We start from the raw sequence: 17,613 nt of genomic DNA on the forward strand, positions 1-17,613 counted from the left end.
GGGAATCCCCATTCCCATGGATTTTCCCGCTTCCCGATTTTCCTCTCCTGATTTATTTCCATGGATTTTCCCGCTTCCCGCTTTTCCTCTCCCCGTTAATTCCCACAGATCCCGATTTTTCCTCATCCCACGGGATCCGTTTTGCTCCTGGGATGTTCCCATCCCTTTTCCCCTTGGATCCATCCCAATCCCAGGATTATTTTGGAGGCCTGGGATAAATCTGCAGCTCCCAAACCTCCACATTCCCAGGGCTGATTCCCCATCCCTGGATTATCCTGAATCCCGATTTTCCTTTCCTGATTTATTTCCATGCATTCCTGCTTCCCGATTTTCCTCTCCCACTTCATTTCCATGGATTCCTGCTTCCCGATTTTCCTCTCCCACTTCATTTCCATGGATTCCTGCTTCCCGATTTTCCTCTCCCAGTGTATTTCCATGGATTCCTGCTTCCCGATTTTCCTTTCCCTGTTTATTTCCATGCATTCCTGCTTCCCGATTTTCCTCTCCCACTTCATTTCCATGGATTCCTGCTTCCCGATTTTCCTTTCCCTGTTTATTTCCATGGATTCCTGCTTCCCGATTTTCCTCTCCCACTTCATTTCCATGGATTCCTGCTTCCCGATTTTCCTCTCCCACTTCATTTCCATGGATCCCCAGCAGCTCCTGGGAATCCCCATTCCCCATTCCCTTCTCCCATTCCCATGGATTTTCCCGCTTCCCGCTTTTCCTCTCCCCGTTAATTCCCACAGATCCCAATTTTTCCTCATCCCACGGGATCTGTTTTGCTCCTGGGATGTTCCCATCCCTTTTCCCCTTGGATCCATCCCAATCCCGGGATTATTTTGGAGGCCTGGGATAAATCCGGGCCGGGCTGAGCTCAGCGCTCCAAACGGGAGTGACCTTTTCCCTGGATAAATTTGGGATTGGCCACAATTCCCACCCGGAGCGGGAAGGGGCCGGATCCCAATCCCGACCCCAATCCCGGCGTTGTTTTTCTTGAGGATTCCCAATTTTGGGGCTTTTTCTGGAGCTGCAGAAATTGGGAATTCTCAGTGTCCCGGGAATCTCTGGTTCCGGAGCTTCCCTGGGATTTTGGGGATTCTTCTCCTGGTTTTTCTGGATTCTTCTCCTGGGATTTTGGAAATTCTTGTCCTGGTTTTTGGGGATTCATCTCCCATTTTTTTGTGGATTGATCTCCTGGGTTTTTGTGGCTTTGTCTCCTGGTTTTTGGGGATTCATCTCCTGGGTTTTTGTGGATTCATCTGGTTTTTTGGGGTTTTTTCCGCACAGATTTTGGGGATTCTTCTCCTGTTTTTTTAGGGATTCATCTCATTTTTTTGGGGATTTTTCCTCCCAGTATTTGGGGATTATTCTCCCATTTTTTTGTGGATTGATTGGGGTTTTTTGTGGATTCATCTTGGTTTTTTGGGATTTTTCTCCCAGTTTTTGGAGATTCTTCTCCTGATTTTTTTGGGAATTCTTCTCCTGGGATTTAGGAAAATTTTCTCCCATTTTTTTGTGGATTGATCTGGGTTTTTTTGTGGATTAATCTCGGTTTTTTGGGATTTTTCTCCCAGTTTTTGCGGATTCTTCTCCCATTTTTCTGTGGATTCATCTGGGTTTTTTTTTTGTGGATTCATCTCGGGTTTTTCGGGATTTTTTTCCCAGTTTTTGGAGATTCTTCTCCCATTTTTTGTGGATTGATCTGGGTTTTTTTTGTGTATTTATCTCCTTTTTTTGGGGATTTTTCCTCCGGTTTTTGGGGATTCTTCTCCCAATTTTTTGTGGATTCATCTGGGGTTTTTCGGGATTTTTTCTCCCAGTTTTTGGAGATTCTTCTCCCATCTTTTTGTGGATTGATTGGGGTTTTTTCTGTGGATTAATCTTGTTTTTTTGGGATTTTTCTCCCAGTTTTTGGGGATTCTTCTCCCAGTTTTTTGTGGCTTCATCTCAGGTTTTTCGGGATTTTTCCTCCCAGTTTTTGGGGATTCTTCTCCCATCTTTTTGTGGATTGATCTGGATTTTTTGGTGTATTCATCTCCTTTTTTTGGGATTTTTCTCCTGGTTTTTGGGGATTCTTCTCCCATCTTTTTGTGGATTGATTGGGGTTTTTTTCTGTGGCTTCATCTCGGTTTTTTCGGGATTTTTCCTCCCAGTTTTTGTGGATTCTTCTCCCAATTTTTTGCGGATTCATCTGGGTTTTTTTTTGTGGATTCATCTTGGTTTTTTGGGATTTTTCCTCCCAGTTTTTGGAGATTCTTCTCCCATTTTTCTGTGGATTGATCTGGATATTTTTGTGTATTCATCTCCTTTTTTTTGGGATTTTTCCTCCCGGTTTTTGGGGATTCTTCTCCCATTTTTTTGTGGATTCATCTGGGGTTTTTCGGGATTTTTTCTCCCAGTTTTTGGAGATTCTTCTCCCATCTTTTTGTGGATTGATTGGGGTTTTTTCTGTGGCTTCATCTCGGTTTTTTGGGGATTTTTCCTCCCATTTTTGGGGATTCTTCTCCCAATTTTTTGTGGATTCATCTGGGGTTTTTCGGGATTTTTCCTCCCGGTTTTTGGGGATTCTTCTCCCAATTTTTTGTGGATTCATCTGGGGTTTTTCGGGATTTTTCCTCCCGGTTTTTGGGGATTCTTCTCCCAATTTTTTGTGGCTTCATCTCAGGTTTTTGGGGATTTTTCTCCCAGTTTTTGTGGATTCATCTGGGGTTTTTTTTGTGGATTCATCTGGGGTTTTTGGGGATTTTTCCTCCCAGTTTTTGGAGATTCTTCTCCCATCTTTTTGTGGATCGATCTCCTGCTTTTCAGCGGATCCATCTCCTGAATTTCCGTCTCCCTTGGCGTCGCATCCACAGGGAAGATTCCCAGGTGGGGTGACCCAGGAGAGGTTCCCACTGCAGGAAAGCAATTCCAGGAGGGAGAGTTCCATCTTTTTCCCGGGATCATCCCTCGGGATCATCCCAAGGCTCCGACCTTCCCGGTGCCCTCCAGGCGCCCTCGGTTCCGGGCGGATGCTCCATCGATCCCGGCATCGATCCCGGCCGGATCCTGGCGCAATTCCCGGGATGAATCCCAGCTCCCTGCCCGAGCCGGAGCCTCCCGGTCCTTTCCAAGCGGGGATTGGGGCTGATCCAATCCTTTCACAACCCTTTCCCCCCTTTTCCAAACCTTTTCCAAACCTTTTCCAACCCTTCTCCCCTTTCCGAACCTTTTCCCCCTTTTCCAACCCTTTTTCCAGCCCTTTTTCCCAACCCTTTTCCCCCTTTTCCAACCCTTTTTCCCCACCCTTTCTTCCTTTTTCCCAACCCTTTCCCCCCTTTCCCAACCCTTTTCCAGCTCTTTTCCTCCCAACCTTTTCCCAACCCTTTTTCCCCCCGTTTTCCAAACCCATTTTCCCCCTTTCCAACCCTTTCCCCCCCTTTCCAAACCCTTTTTTCCCAACCCATTTTCCTCCCTTTCTCAACCCTTTTTCCCAGCCCCTTTTCCCCCTTTCCAAACCCTTTTCCAGCTCTTTTTTCCCCCCTTTCCCAACCCTTTTCCAACCCTTTTTCCCATTTTCCCAACCCCTTTTCCCATTTCCCAACCCTTTTCCCTCTTTCCCAACCCCTTTTCCCATTTTCCCAACCCTTTTTCCCCTTTTCCATCCCTTTTTTCCCAACCCTTTTTCCCATTTTCCCAACCTCTTTTCCCATTTTCCCAACCCTTTTCCCATTTCCCAACCCTTTTTCCCATTTCCCAACCTCTTTTCCCATTTCCCAACCCTTTTTCCCCCTTTCCCAACCCTTTTCAGCCCTTTTTCCCAGCCCCGTTTCCCCTTTTTCCAAACCCTTTTCCAGCTCTTTTTCCCCCCTTTCCCAACCCTTTTTTCCCCATTTCCCAACCCTTTTTCCCATTTTCCCAACCCTTTTTCCCCTTTTCCATCCCTTTTTTCCCAACCCTTTTTCCCCTTTTCCCAACCCTTTTCCCCCTTTTCCCAACCCTTTTTCCCATTTTCCCAACCCTTTTTCCCATTTTTCCCAACCCTTTTTCCCTTTCCCAACCCTTTTTCCCATTTTTCCCAACCCTTTTTCCCATTTTTCCGCAGGAACGCCCCTGGAGCAGCTGAGCCCCCCCCGCCATGGCCTCGCCCCCCCCGCCCGCAGTAGGTACTGTCAGCCTCGGCCTCGGGAATTTGGGAATTTTTGGGAATTTTGGGGATTTTGGGGATTTTGGGACGGCCAGCCCGGGGTGGGAAGGAGGGAGCAGCACCCAGGGTATCCCGGATATCCCGGCTGGAGCCTCTCGGGATTGGGAAAACACGGAGGGATCTGGGATCTGGGGGCTGCCGGTGCTGTTCCATGTCCCTGGTTCCCTGATTCCCTATTTCCCTATCCCAATTTCCCCGATTCCCTCTTTCCCTATTTCCCTGATTCCCTATTTCCCTGTTCCCTGATTCCTATTTCCCTGTTTCCCTGTTTCCCTGTTTCCCTGTTCCCTGATTCCCTATCTATTTCCCTGATTCCCTATTTACCTGTCCCTATTTCCCCGATTCCCTGATTCCCTATTTCCCTGTTCCCTTTTCCCTATTTCCCTGTTTCCCTGTTCCCTGATTCCGTATTTATTTCCCTGTTCCCCTATTTCCCTAGTTCCTTTTTCCCTATTTCCCTGCTCCCTGATTCCCTATTTCCCTGTCCCCATTTCCCTGATTCCCTAATTTCCCTGATTCCCTATTTCCTTGTTCCCTGATTCCCTATTTATTTCCCTGTCCCTATTTCCCTGTTCCACTATTTCCCTGTTTTCTGATTCCCCATTTCCCTATTTCCCTGTTTCCCTATTTCCCCGATTCCCTGATTCCCTGATTCCCTGATTCCGTATTTCCCTGGTTCCCTATTTCCCTATTTCCCTGTTCCCTTATTTCCCTGTTTCCCTATTTCCCTGTTTCCCTGTTCCCTGATTCCGTATTTATTTCCCTGGTTCCCTATTTCCCTGTTCCCCTATTTCCCTAGTTCCCTTTTCCCTGTTTCCCATTTCCCTGATTCCCTATTTCCCTGATTCCCTATTTCCTTGTTCCCTGATTCCCTATTTATTTCCCTGTCCCTATTCCCCATTCCCCTATTTCCCTGTTCTCTGATTCCCCATTTCCCTATTTCCCTGTTTCCCTATTTCCCCGATTCCCTGATTCTGTATTTATTTCCCTGATTCCCTATTTCCCTGTCCCCATTTCCCTGATTCCCTAATTCCCTATTTCCCTGATTCCCTAATTCCATATTTCCCTGTCCCTATTTCCCCAATTCACTGATTCCCTGATTCCCTATTTCCCTTTCCCCATTTCCCTGATTCCCTAATTTCCCTGATTCCCTAATCCCTTATTTCCCTGATTCCCTATTTCCTTGTTCCCTGATTCCCTATTTCCCTGTCCCCATTTCCCTGATTCCCTAATTCCCTATTTCCCTAATTCCCTATTTCCTTGTTCCCTGATTCCCTATTTATTTCCCTGTCCCTATTTCCCCATTTCCCTATTTCCCTGGTTCCCTAATTCCCTATTTCTCTATTTCCCTGCTCCCTGATTCCCTAGTTCCCTGATTCCCTATTTCCTTGTTCCCTGATTCCCTATTTATTTCCCTGTTCTCTGATTCCCTATTTATTTCCCTGTTTCCCTAATTCCCTATTTCCCTGTTTCCCCATTTCCCCATTTCCCCATTTCCCCATTTCCCATTTCCCATTTCCCCATTTCCCTGTTTCCTGATTCCCTCCCTCCATTCCCAGTGCCCATTCCCTGCCATTCTCCTCTTTTCCCTCCCCTTTCCCTCCATTCCCGGGCCCCTTTTCCCTCTCCTCCCTCCCCTGTGGATGTGACAGAGAGGGAAATCCGGATGAGCTTTCCCATGGATCCATCTGGGAAGTTTTAGGGAGAAGGAATTGTAAATAAACGGTAAAAAATCTGCAGGGGGTGTTTGGAGCGAGCTGTTTTCCTGGGGAGGTGTTCACCCCAAAGGGGTCTCGTTAATTAGCCGCTCGTGTGTTAATTAAGTGACCAATCGGGTGCACCAGACCAGGGATTTTGAGGGTAGGGTATAAAAATTATATACAATTATATTTTATACCCTGGTCTCAAAATATTATAAAATTATATTTATGCTATATATATCTATATCTATATATATATCTATCTATATATTTATATATATATATTTATATATATATTTATATATATATATTTTTTTATAATATTTTGAGACCAGGGTATAAAAAGGGGTTCCAGTAAATTGGGGGCTTCTGGCCTGGATTCTGTGTCATTCCTGACTCCATGGTGCCAATCCCTCTTTTCCTCCTCCGTCCACTCCCCTTTTCCATCCTCCATTTCCATCCCCCTTCCCTGATTTTTCCATCCCCATTCTCCCCCTCCTTCCCGATTTTTTTCTCCCTCCTCCACCTCCATCTCCCTTCTCCTTTTCCTTCCCCTCCATCCATTTTGCCCCCTCCATCTCCATCCCCTTCTTCCTCCTCTTCCTCCTCCATCTCTGCCCCCATTCCCCTCCATCTCCTCCATCCCCTTTTCCTCCCTCCTCCATCTCCATCCCCTTCATCCTCCTTCTCCTCCTCTTCCTCCACCTCCATCTCCCTCCCACTTTGTCTCCATCCCCTTTTCCACCTCCCTTTTTCCATCTCCTCCATTTCCTCCATCCCCTTTCCCTTCATCCTCCATCTCCTCCACCCCCTTTTCCTTCCTCCTCCATCTCCACTCCCCTTTTCCACCCTCCATCTCCATCCCCCTTCCCTGATTTTTCCATCCCCATTCTCCCCCTCCATCCTGTTTTTTTCTCCTTCCTCCGCCTCCATCTCCCTTCTCGTTTTCCTTCCCCTCCATCCATTTTTCCCCTCCGTCTCCGTCCCTCCTTCCTCCTCTTCCTCCCCAATCTCTCCCTCCATCTCCTCCATCCCCTTTTCCTCCCTCCTCCATCTCCATCCCCCTTCATCCTCCTCCTCCTCCTCTTCCTCCACCTCCTTCTCCCTCCCACTTTGTCTCCATCCCCTTTTCCACCTCCCTTTTTCCATCTCCTCCATTTCCTCATCCCTTTTCCTTCCTCCTCCATCTCCATCCCCCTTCCCTTCTTCCTCCTCCTCCATCCCCCTTCCTCTTCCCTCTCCTCTGTCCCCTTTTCCATCCTCCATTTCCATCCCCCTTCCCTGATTTTTCCATCCCCATTCTCCCCCTCCATCCCATTTTTTTCTCCCTCCTCTGCCTCCATCTCCCTTCTCGTTTTCCTTCCCCTCCATCCATTTTGCCCCCTCCGTCTCCATCCCCTCCTTCCTCCTCTTCCTCCTCCATCTCTGCCCCCATTCCCCTGCATTTCCTCCATCCCCTTTTCCTTCCTCCTCCATCTCCATCCCCTTCTTCCTCCTCTTCTTCTTCTTCCTCCACCTCCTTCTCCTTCCCACTTTGTCTTCATCCCCTTTTCCACCTCCCTTTTCCCATCTCCTCCATCCCCTTTTCCCTGTCCTTCATCTCCATCCCCCTTCATCCTCCTCCTCCTCCTCTTCCTCCTCCTCCATCCCCCGTCCTCTTCCCTCTCCTCTGTCCCCCTTTCCATCCTCCATTTCCATCTCCCTTCCCGGATTTCTCCATCCCCATTCTCCTCCTCCATCCCTTTTTTTCCCCTCCTCTTTCTCCATCTCCCTCCTCTGTCTCCTCCATCCCCTTTCCCTTCATCCTCCTCCTCTTCCTCCACCTCCTTCTCCCTCCCACTTTGTCTCCATCCCCTTCTATTCCATCTCCCTTTTTCCATCTCCTCCATTTCCTCCATCCCCTTTTCCATGTCTCCATCTCTGCATCTCCTTTCCCTCTTTGTCTCTTTTTTCCTCATCCTTTATTTCATTCATCCCTTTTTTTCTCCATCCATCATCCATCCATCCATCCATCCATCCATCCATCATCCATCCATCATCCATCCATCCCTTTTTTTCCATCTATTTTTCCCATCAATTCCTTTTTTTCCTCCATCCCTTTTCCTCCATCCATCCCTTATTTCCATCCATCCCTTTTTTCCCATCCACCCCTTTTTTCCATCCACTCCTTTTTCCCTCCATCCCTTTTTTCCATCCATCCCTTTTTTCTCCATCCCTTTTTTCTCTCCATCCCTTTTTCTCTATCCATCCCTTTTTTCCCTCCATCCCTTTATTCCTCTATCCCTTCTTTTTCTCCATCCCTTTTTTCCTCCATCCCTTTTTTCCTCCCTCCCTTTTTTCCTCCATCCCCTTTTTCCTCTCTCCCTCTTTTTCTCCATCCCTTTTTTCCATCCACCCCTTTTTTCCATCCACTCCTTTTTCCCTCCATCCCTTTTTTCCCTCCATCCCTTTTTTCCATCCATCCCTTTTCTCCATCCATCCTTTTTTTCCTCCATCCCTTTTTTCCTCTCTCCCTCTTTTTCTCCATCCCTTTTTTCTCCATCCCTTTTTTCCCTCCATCCCTTTTTTTCCCTCCATCCCTTTTTTTCCCTCCATCCCTTTTTTCCTCCATCCCTTTTTCCTCTCTCCCTCTTTTTCTCCATCCCTGTTTTTCCTCCATCCATCCCTTTTTTCCCTCCATCCCTTTCCCATCCCTCCCCATCCCCGTTTCCCTCTCTCCCGTGCCCATTCCATGTTTTCCGTGCCCGTTCCCTGCAGGATCTCCCCCGGATCCCCCCGGCCCCGCGGGGATGGAGGAGCTGGGCCGGGCCTTCGCCTTCGAGGACAGCGAGGAGGAGGAGGAGGAGGAGGAGGAGGAGGAGGAAGGGGAGGACGAGGACTCGGATTCGGGAGCCGATCCCGGAGTTGATCCCGGAGCCGATCCCGGTGCTGACGTCGCTCTCCAGGCGCCCCCGCGCCGGCGGCGCCCGCCCAGCTCCGGTGAGGAGCATTCCCGGTGTTCCCGGTGTGGAATTCCTGCTCATTCCCGGTATTCCCAGTGTGGAATTCCTGCTCATTCCCGGTGTTCCCGGTGTGGAATTCCCGCTCATTCCCGGCGTGGAATTCCCAGTGTTCCCTTGTGGAATTCCTGTTCATTCCCGGTATTCCCAGTGTGGAATTCCCGCTCATTCCCAGTGCAGAATTCCCAGTACTCCCAGAGGAATTTCTCCTCATTCCCAGTGTGGAATTCCTGTTCATTCCCGGTATTCCCAGTGTGGAATTCCCACTCATTCCCGGTGTGGAATTCCCAGTATTCCCTTGTGGAATTTGTGTTCATTCCCAGTATTCCCAGTGTGGAATTCCCGCTCATTCCGAGTGCAGAATTCCCAGTACTCCCAGAAGAATTTCTCCTCATTCCCAGTGTGGAATTCCCGCTCATTCCCGGTGTGGAATTCCCAGTATTCCCAGTGTGGAATTCCTGCTCATTCCCATGTGGAATTCCTGTTTATTCCTGATATGGTGTTCCTGGTATTCCCTTGTGGAATTCCTGCTCATTCCCAGTGCAGAATTCCCAGTATTCCCTTGTGGAATTTGTGTTCATTCCTGGTATTCCCAGTGTGGAATTCCTGCTCATTTCCAGTGCAGAATTCCTGCTTATTCCTGGTATGGAGTTCCTGGTATTCCCATGTGGAATTCCTGCTCATTCCCAGTGTGGAATTCCTGCTAATTCTGGTATGGACTCCGGTATTTCCATGTGGGAATTCATTTTCGGTGTGGAATTCCCAGTATTCCCATGTGGAATTCCTGTTCATTCCTGGTGCAGAATTCCCAGTATTCCCTTGTGGAATTCCTGTTCATTCCCGGTACTCCCAGTGTGGAATTCCCAGTATTGCCAGTATGGAATTCCTGCTCATTCCCATGTGGAATTCCTGCTCATTCCCAGTGTGGAATTCCTGGTTATTCCTGGTATTGAGTTCCTGGTATTCCCATATGGAATTCCCATTATTCCCAGTGTGAAATTTCCAGTATTCTCTTGTGGAATTCCCATTCATTCCCGGTGTGGAATTTCTGGTATGGAGTTCCCAGTATTCCCATGTGGAATTCCTGGAATTCATTTCCAGTGTGGAATTCCCACTCATTCCCAGTATGGAATTCTTGTTTATTCCTGGTATTCCCTTCTGGAATTCCTGTTCATTCCTGGTGTAGAATTCCTGGTATTCCCAGTGTGGAATTCCTGCTTATTCCTGGTATGGAGTTCCCGGTATTCCTATGTGGAATTCCTGTTCATTCCCAGTGCAGAATTCCCAGTATTCCCCTGTGGAATTCCTGTTCATTCCCAGCATGGAATTCCCAGTATTCCCAGTATGGAATTCCTGCTCATTCCCGGTATTCCCATGTGGAATTCCTGCTCATTCCTGGTATGGAATTCCTGCTCATTCCCAGTATTCCCCTGTGGAATTCCTGTTCATTCCCAGTATGGAATTCCTGCTCATTCCGGTATTTCCCAGTGTGGAATTCCTGCTTATTCCTGGTATGGAGTTCCCGGTATTCCTATGTGGAATTCCTGTTCATTCCCAGTGCAGAATTCCCGATATTCCCATGTGGAATTCCTGTTTATTCCTGGTGTGGAATTCCCACTCATTCCCAGTACAAAATTCCCAGTGTTCCCCTGTGGAATTCCTGTTCATTCCCAGTATGGAATTCCCAGTATTGTCAGTATGGAATTACTGCCCTTTCCTGGTATTCCCATGTGGAATTCCTGTTCATTCCCAGTGTGGAATTCCTGCTCATTCCCGGTATTCCCATGTGGAATTCCTGTTCATTCCTGGTGGGGAATTCCTGCTCATTCCCAGTATTCCCCTGTGGAATTCCTGTTCATTCTCAGTATGGAATTCCCAGTATTGCCAGTATGGAATTCCTGCTCATTCCCAGTGTGGAATTCCTGCTCATTCCCGGTATTCCCATGTGGAATTCCTGTTTATTCCCGGTGTGGAATTCCCACTCATTCCCACTACGAAATTCCCAGTATTCCCCTGTGGAATTCCTGTTCATTCTCAGTATGGAATTCCCAGTATTGCCAGTATGGAATTCCTGCTCATTCCTGGTGGGGAATTTCTGCTCATTCCCTGGTATTCCCATGTGGGATTCCTGCTCATTCCTGGTGGGGAATTCCCAGTATTCCCAGTGTGAAATTCCCAGTATTGCCAGTATGGAATTCCTGCTCATTCCTGGTATTTCCATGTGGAATTCCTGCTCATTCCTCATATGGAGTTCCTGGTATTCCTATGTGGAATTCCTGTTCATTCCCAGTATGGAATTCCCAGTATTGTCAGTATGGAATTCCTGCTCATTCCCGGTATTCCCAGTATGGAATTCCTGCTCATTCCCGGTATTCCCGGTACATCCCGGGGTGCCAACACCATTTCTCTTTGCTTTCCTTCCCCGCAGAAGGGCCGGAGCCGGAGACCCAGGAAGGGTGAGTGGGATTTGGGGCATTTACTGGGATTTCCAGGGAATTTGGGATTTCTGGTGGAATTTGGGGCATTTACTGGGATTTCTGTGGAATTTTGGGGGTTCTGGTGGGATTTGGGGCATTTACTGGGATTTCTGTGGAATTTTGGGGGTTCTGGTGGAATTTGGGGCATTTTACGGGATTTCCTGGGAGTTTTGGGGTTCTGGTGGGATTTCCATTGAGTTTCCTGGGATTTTGGGGGGTTTCAGGAGGTTTTGGTGGGAATTCCAGGATTTCCGGTGGGATTTTGTGTCCCGAGATGGATATTTGGGATCCGTCCCCTCCGTTTGGTGTCGCGGCCGCTGCCGTGCCTCAGTTTCCCCTCCGTTTCTCTGCATCTCAAGGAGCTCCAGAGCAGGAGAACTCCGGGATTTTGGGATCTTTTCCATCATCCCTGAGCGTGTTGGCAAAGCATCCCTAAAAACCTGGGATGACCCTAAATCCTGGGATTCCGAGGAGCAGATGGGGCGGAGGGGGGGAGGAATTCCTTTAAAAAATTCCTTCTTTTGTTCCTGTGGTGGGAATGGGGGTGACAGCGGGTGGGAGCTTTGGGAGCCCCCAATCCTGGGGGATTTGCCCTCCATCCCGAGGGATTTTTCCCGCAGGATCCCGGCACAGGTGAGCAATGGTGAAGCCGGAGGAGATTCCCAGATCCGGACCCGCACCTGGAAGAGGGAGAGCATCTGCAGAGGTGGGGAAAGGCTGGGATTAAACCCTTGGGATTAACCCTTGGGATTAACCCTTGGGATTAAACCTTTGGGATTAAACCTTGGGATAACCCCTGGGATTAAACCTTTGGGATTAAACCTTGGGATAACCCCTGGGATTAAACCCTGGGATAACCCCCCAGGATAATCCCTGGGAATAAACCCCTGGGATAACCCCTGGAATTAAACCCCTGGGAATAAACCCCTGGGATAACCCCGGGATAACCCTGGGATGAAACCCCCTGGGATGAAACCCCCTGGGGTTAAATCCCTGGGATAACCCCTGGGATTAAACCCTGGGATAACCCCCCAGGATAATCCCTGGAATTAAACCCCTGGGATTAAACCTTGGGATAACCCCCTGGGATAACCTCTGGGATTAAATCCCTGGGATTAAACCCCTGGGATAACCTCTGGGATTAAACCCCTGGGATTAACCCTTGGGATTAAACCCCTGGGATTAACCCTTGGAATAACCCCTGGGATTAAACCCTGGGATTAATCCCCCCCGGGATAACCCCTGGAATTAAACCCCTGGGAATAAACCCCTGGGATAACCTCTGGGATTAAACCCCTGGGAATAACCCCTGGGATAACCCCTGGGATTAAACCTTGGGATAACCCCCTGGGATAACCTCTGGGATTAAATCCCTGGGATTAAACCCCTGGGATAACCCCTGGGATTAACCCTTGGGATTAAACCCCTGGGATTAAACCCCTGGGATAACCCCTGGGATTAACCCTTGGGATAAACCCCTGGGATAAACCCCTGGGATTAACGCCTGGAATAACCCCTGGGATAACCCCTGGGATAACCTCTGGGATTAAACCCTTGGGATTAACCCTTGGGATTAAACCTTTGGGATAACCCCTGGTATTAAACCCCTGGGACCTGTGATTAATCCCTGGCATAACCCCTGGATAACCCTCGGGATAACCCCTGGGATAACCCCTGGGATTAAACCCTGGGATAACCCCCCAGGATAATCCCTGGGAATAAACCCCTGGGATTAACCCCTGGGATTAAACCTTGGGATAACCCCCTGGGATAACCTCTGGGATTAACCCTTGGGATTAAACCCCTGGGATAACCCTTGGGATAACCCCTGGATAACCCCTGGGTTTAACCCCCCCGGGATAACCCCTGGGATTAAACCCCTGGGATAACCCCTGGAATTAAATCCCTGGGATTAAACCCATGGGATAACCCCTGGGATTAACCCTTGGGATAACCCTGGATAACCCCTGGGATTAAACTCCTGGGAATAAACCCCTGGATAACCCCCTGGGATAACCTCTGGGATTAACCCTTGGGATTAAACCCCTGGGATTAAACCCCTGGGATAACCCTTGGATTAACCCCTGGAATAACCCCTGGGATTAAACCTTGGGATAACCCCCTGGGATAACCTCTGGGATTAAACCCCTGGGATTAAACCCCTGGGATTAACCCTTGGGATAACCCCCTGGGATAACCTCTGGGATTAAATCCCTGGGATTAAACCCCTGGGATAACCCTGGGATTAACCCTTGGGATAACCCCTGGGATAACCCCCAGGATAACCCCTGGGAATAAACCCCTGGGATAACCCCTGGGATTAAACCTTGGGATAACCCCCTGGGATAACCTCTGGGATTAAACCCCTGGGATAACCCCCTGGGATAACCCCTGGGATTAAACCTTGGGATAACCCCCTGGGATAACCTCTGGGATTAAATCCCTGGGATTAAACCCCTGGGATAACCCCTGGGATAACCCCCTGGGATAAACCCCTGGGATTAAACCCTGGGATTAAACCCCTGGGATAACCTCTGGGATTAAACCTTGGGATAACCCCCTGGGATAACCTCTGGGATTAAATCCCTGGGATTAAACCCCTGGGATAACCCCCTGGATAACCCCTGGGATTAAACCCCTGGGATTAACCCTTGGGATAACCCTTGGTGGGCTCGGGAAGGTTTCTGCGCTGCGTTGGAATCCCGGGCTCATGATCCCAATCCCGATCCCGGTGTTCCCAGGGGAGCGTTTCTCCTTCCCGGAGGTGGAGGACGAGGTCATCTACGACGACGTTCCCTGCGAGGGCCTGGATGTGGATCAGGACGGTACGGGAACGCTCTTCCTGCTTTTCCAGCCGGGATCCGCCTCTTCCCGGTTTTCCAGGGGCTCCCATCCCCATTTTCTGTCAGGAAGGAGAGTCCCATCCTCCAGGAGGCTGTGGGTGGGAATAACCAGGGAAATCCCGGGATCTGGGAGGGATGGGGCTGCAGGACCCTGAGGGTTCCAGAGAATGGGAATTCTAGGATTCCCCAATTCCCAAAATTCTCCTTCCTTCCTCTGCCCCCCTCATTCCCGTCACTCCCAGGGGATCAATTTCCCCTGGATTCTCCCATCCATCCCGGAGTGCTCCCAACTCCCTTCCAGTCAAAGCCCAGAATTCCCATGGCTTGGGAGCGCAGGGAAAAGCGGGAATGGAGCGAGAATAGGGCAGGAAAAGTGGGAATGGGAATGGAGCGGGGATGGGAATGGAGCGGGAATGGAGCAGGAATGGAATGGGAATGGAGCAGAGATGGAATGGGAATGGAGTGGGAGTGGAGCGGGAATAGGGATGGAGCATGAATAGGGATGGGGATGGAATGGATTGGGGATGGGAATGGAGCAGGAATGGAATGGGAATGGGAATGGGAATGGGAATGGAGTGGGAATGGGAATGGGAATGGGAATGGGAATGGGGATGGGAATGGAGCAGGAATGGAATGGGAATGGAGCAGGAATGGAGCAGGAATAGGGATGGAGCATGAGTGGTGATGGGAATGGAGCGGGGATGGGATTGGGGAAGGGAATGGAGTGGGGATGGAGCAGGAATGGGAATGGAGTGGGAGTGGAACAGGGATGGAGCATGAGTGGGGATGGGAATGGAGCGGGGACGGGAATGGAGTGGGAATGCATTGGAGGAATGGGGATGGAATGGGGGACGCGATGGAATGGGGATGGGAATGCAGGGAGGGATGGATGGAATGCATTGGGAATGGGATGGGAATGCATTGGGAATGGGAATGGGAATGCATTGGGAATGGAATGGGGATGGATGCATTGGGAATGGGATGGGAATGCATTGGGAATGGGATGGGAATGCATTGGGAATGGAATGGGAATGCATTGGGCATGGGATGGAACGGGAATGTATTGGGAATGGGATGGGAATGCATTGGCAATGGAATGGCAATGGGAATGCATTGGGAATGGAATGGGATGGGAATGCATTGGGAATGGGATGGAGTGCATTGGGAATGCACTGGCAATGGGATGGGAATGCATTGGGAATGGGATGGAATGGGAATGTATTGGGAATGGAATGGGAATGCATTGGGAATGGAATGGGAATGCATTGGGCATGGGATGGAACGGGAATGCATTGGGAATGCATTGGGAATGGAATGGGAATGCACTGGGAATGGAATGGAACGGGAATGCATTGGGATGGAATGGAATGGAATGCATTGGGATGGAATGGAATGGGAATGCATTGGGAATGGAATGGAATGGAATGGAATGGAGTGGAATGGAATGGAATGGAATGGAATGGAATGGAATAGAATGGGATGCACTGGGCGCGGCCTCCCGCAGGCGCGGGGCTGATCTACGCCGAGGTTCAGCGCGGGGAGGGGACGCGCCTGGGGCAGGACCTGGGCTGGAGCTCCAGCGAGTTCGAGAGCTACAGCGAGGGCGAGTCCGGAGAGGAATCCCGGCCGGAATCCCGGCGGGACGCGGAGCCGGCCAAGCTCCGCGCGGCGTTCCAGCCCAAGGTACCCGTCCCTGTGGAACCCCCATCCATCCCTATGGAACCCTCATCCATGGAAATCCTCATCCATCCCTATGGAACCCTCATCCATCCCTATGGAACCCTCATCCATCCCTATGGAACCCTCATCCATGGAAATCCTCATCCATCCCTATGGAACCCTCATCCATCCCTGTGGAACCCTCATCCATCCCTTTGGAACCCTCATCCATCCCTTGGAACCCTCATCCATGGAAATCCTCATCCATCCCTTTGGAATCTCCATCCATCCCTTGGAATCTTCATCCATCCCTATGGAACCCTCATCCATGGAAATCCTCATCCATCCCTTTGGAATCTTCATCAATCCCTTGGAACCCTCATCCATCCCTCTGGTACCCTCATCCATCCTTGGATACCATCATCCCTTGGAACCCTCATCCATGGAAATCCTCATCCATCCCTTGGTATCTCATCCATCCCTTGGAATCCTCCATCCTTTGGAAACCCTCATCCATCCCTATGGAACCCTCATCCATCCCTTGGAACCCTCATCCATCCCTTTGGAATCCTCATCCATCCCTATGGAATCTTCATCCATCCCTTGGAATCTTCATCCATCCCTTTGGAATCCTCATCCATCATTTTGAATCCCTCATCATTCCCTGCATCCTGCTCCATCCTGGAATCCACTCATCCTGTCGGCAATCTTCCTCATTCCTGCACTCCCTGACCTCCATCCCATTGGAATCTTTCATCCCTTTTTTGACCCTCATCGCATTCCCTCTGGTTCTCTTCTCCATCCCATGGAATTCCTATCCATCCTATGAACCTTCCCTGCTCCTGTGATCCTGCTCCATCCCTATGGAATCTCATTCCTCTGTTTTGAGCCTTCTCCTCCCTTCCTGCTCCTGCTGCATTCCCTGCTCCATCCCAGCTGGAATTCCGGGCTCATTCCTCCTGTTTTTGAGCCTTTCCCTGCTCCTGCTGCATTCCCTGCTCCATCTAATTCTGGGCTCATTCCTCCTGTTTTTGAGCTTTTCCCTGCTCCTGCTGTTCTCCCTGCTCCATCCCAGCTGGAATTCTGGGGTGATTTCTCCTGTTTTTGAGCCTCTCTCTGCCATTCCCTGCTCCTGCTGCATTCCCTGCTCCATCCCAGCTGGAATTCCGGGGTCATTCCTCCTGTTTTTGAGCCATCTCTCCTCTCTCTGCCATATCCCCTGCCTCCATCTCTGTTCTCCCTTCTCCTCATTCCCAGATCCATAATTCTGGGCTCATTCCTCCTGTTTTTGAGCTTTTCCCTGCTCCTGCTTCATTCCCTGCTCCATCCCAGCTGGCATTTCAGGATTTTTGGGATGATTCCTTCCCATTTCCGAGCCTTTCCCCTGCTGCTCCCGGCCGGAATTCCGTGCTGCTGCTGTCATTCCCTGCTCCTTTGGGATGATCTCTCCTGTTTTTTTGCATTTTGCCGCTTCCCGGGATCTCTGCTCTGCCGCTCTCCCGCTTTGCTTTGGGCTCAGCTCTCTCCAGACCTCCATAAACTCATGGAAAAATGCGCCAGGACTAAGCGGGAGCTCCTGGCTCTGAGAGTTGGGGGGAAGGAAATGCAGGAGCTGAAGCACAAATCCGATTGGAAGGTACCGACCCCGTCCCGCAGCCCGAAATTCCCCAAAATCCACGGCCTGGGGGGGCGAAATTCCCGCCTGGAATGGATCCAGGCTGGGCCATCCGTTCGTGTCCCGGAAAA

General features: G+C 49.8%; 1 protein-coding gene across 8 annotated transcripts in view; it reads left to right on the top strand.

Annotated features, from left to right (window-relative positions):
• Positions 1–17,613, top strand: part of ARHGEF10L (Rho guanine nucleotide exchange factor 10 like) — an 85,217-nt gene that overhangs the window by 5,553 nt on the left and 62,051 nt on the right. For 4 of the 8 annotated variants that reach the window (XM_064730412.1, XM_064730414.1, XM_064730415.1 and 1 more), the window contains exons 2-8: positions 4,088–4,148; positions 8,647–8,868; positions 11,317–11,344; positions 11,986–12,071; positions 14,107–14,190; positions 15,713–15,891; positions 17,387–17,503. In XM_064730412.1, the coding sequence (XP_064586482.1) occupies positions 4,121–4,148; positions 8,647–8,868; positions 11,317–11,344; positions 11,986–12,071; positions 14,107–14,190; positions 15,713–15,891; positions 17,387–17,503 (744 nt within the window). In that variant the 5' untranslated portion in view covers positions 4,088–4,120. The remainder of the gene's footprint in view (positions 1–4,087; positions 4,149–8,646; positions 8,869–11,316; positions 11,345–11,985; positions 12,072–14,106; positions 14,191–15,712; positions 15,892–17,386; positions 17,504–17,613) is intronic. The other 4 variants (XM_064730416.1, XM_064730417.1, XM_064730418.1 and 1 more) reach the window with 2 other exon arrangements.

The sequence above is a fragment of the Zonotrichia leucophrys genome, chromosome 21, assembly GCF_028769735.1.
Source record: "Zonotrichia leucophrys gambelii isolate GWCS_2022_RI chromosome 21, RI_Zleu_2.0, whole genome shotgun sequence".
Lineage (NCBI taxonomy): Eukaryota > Metazoa > Chordata > Aves > Passeriformes > Passerellidae > Zonotrichia > Zonotrichia leucophrys.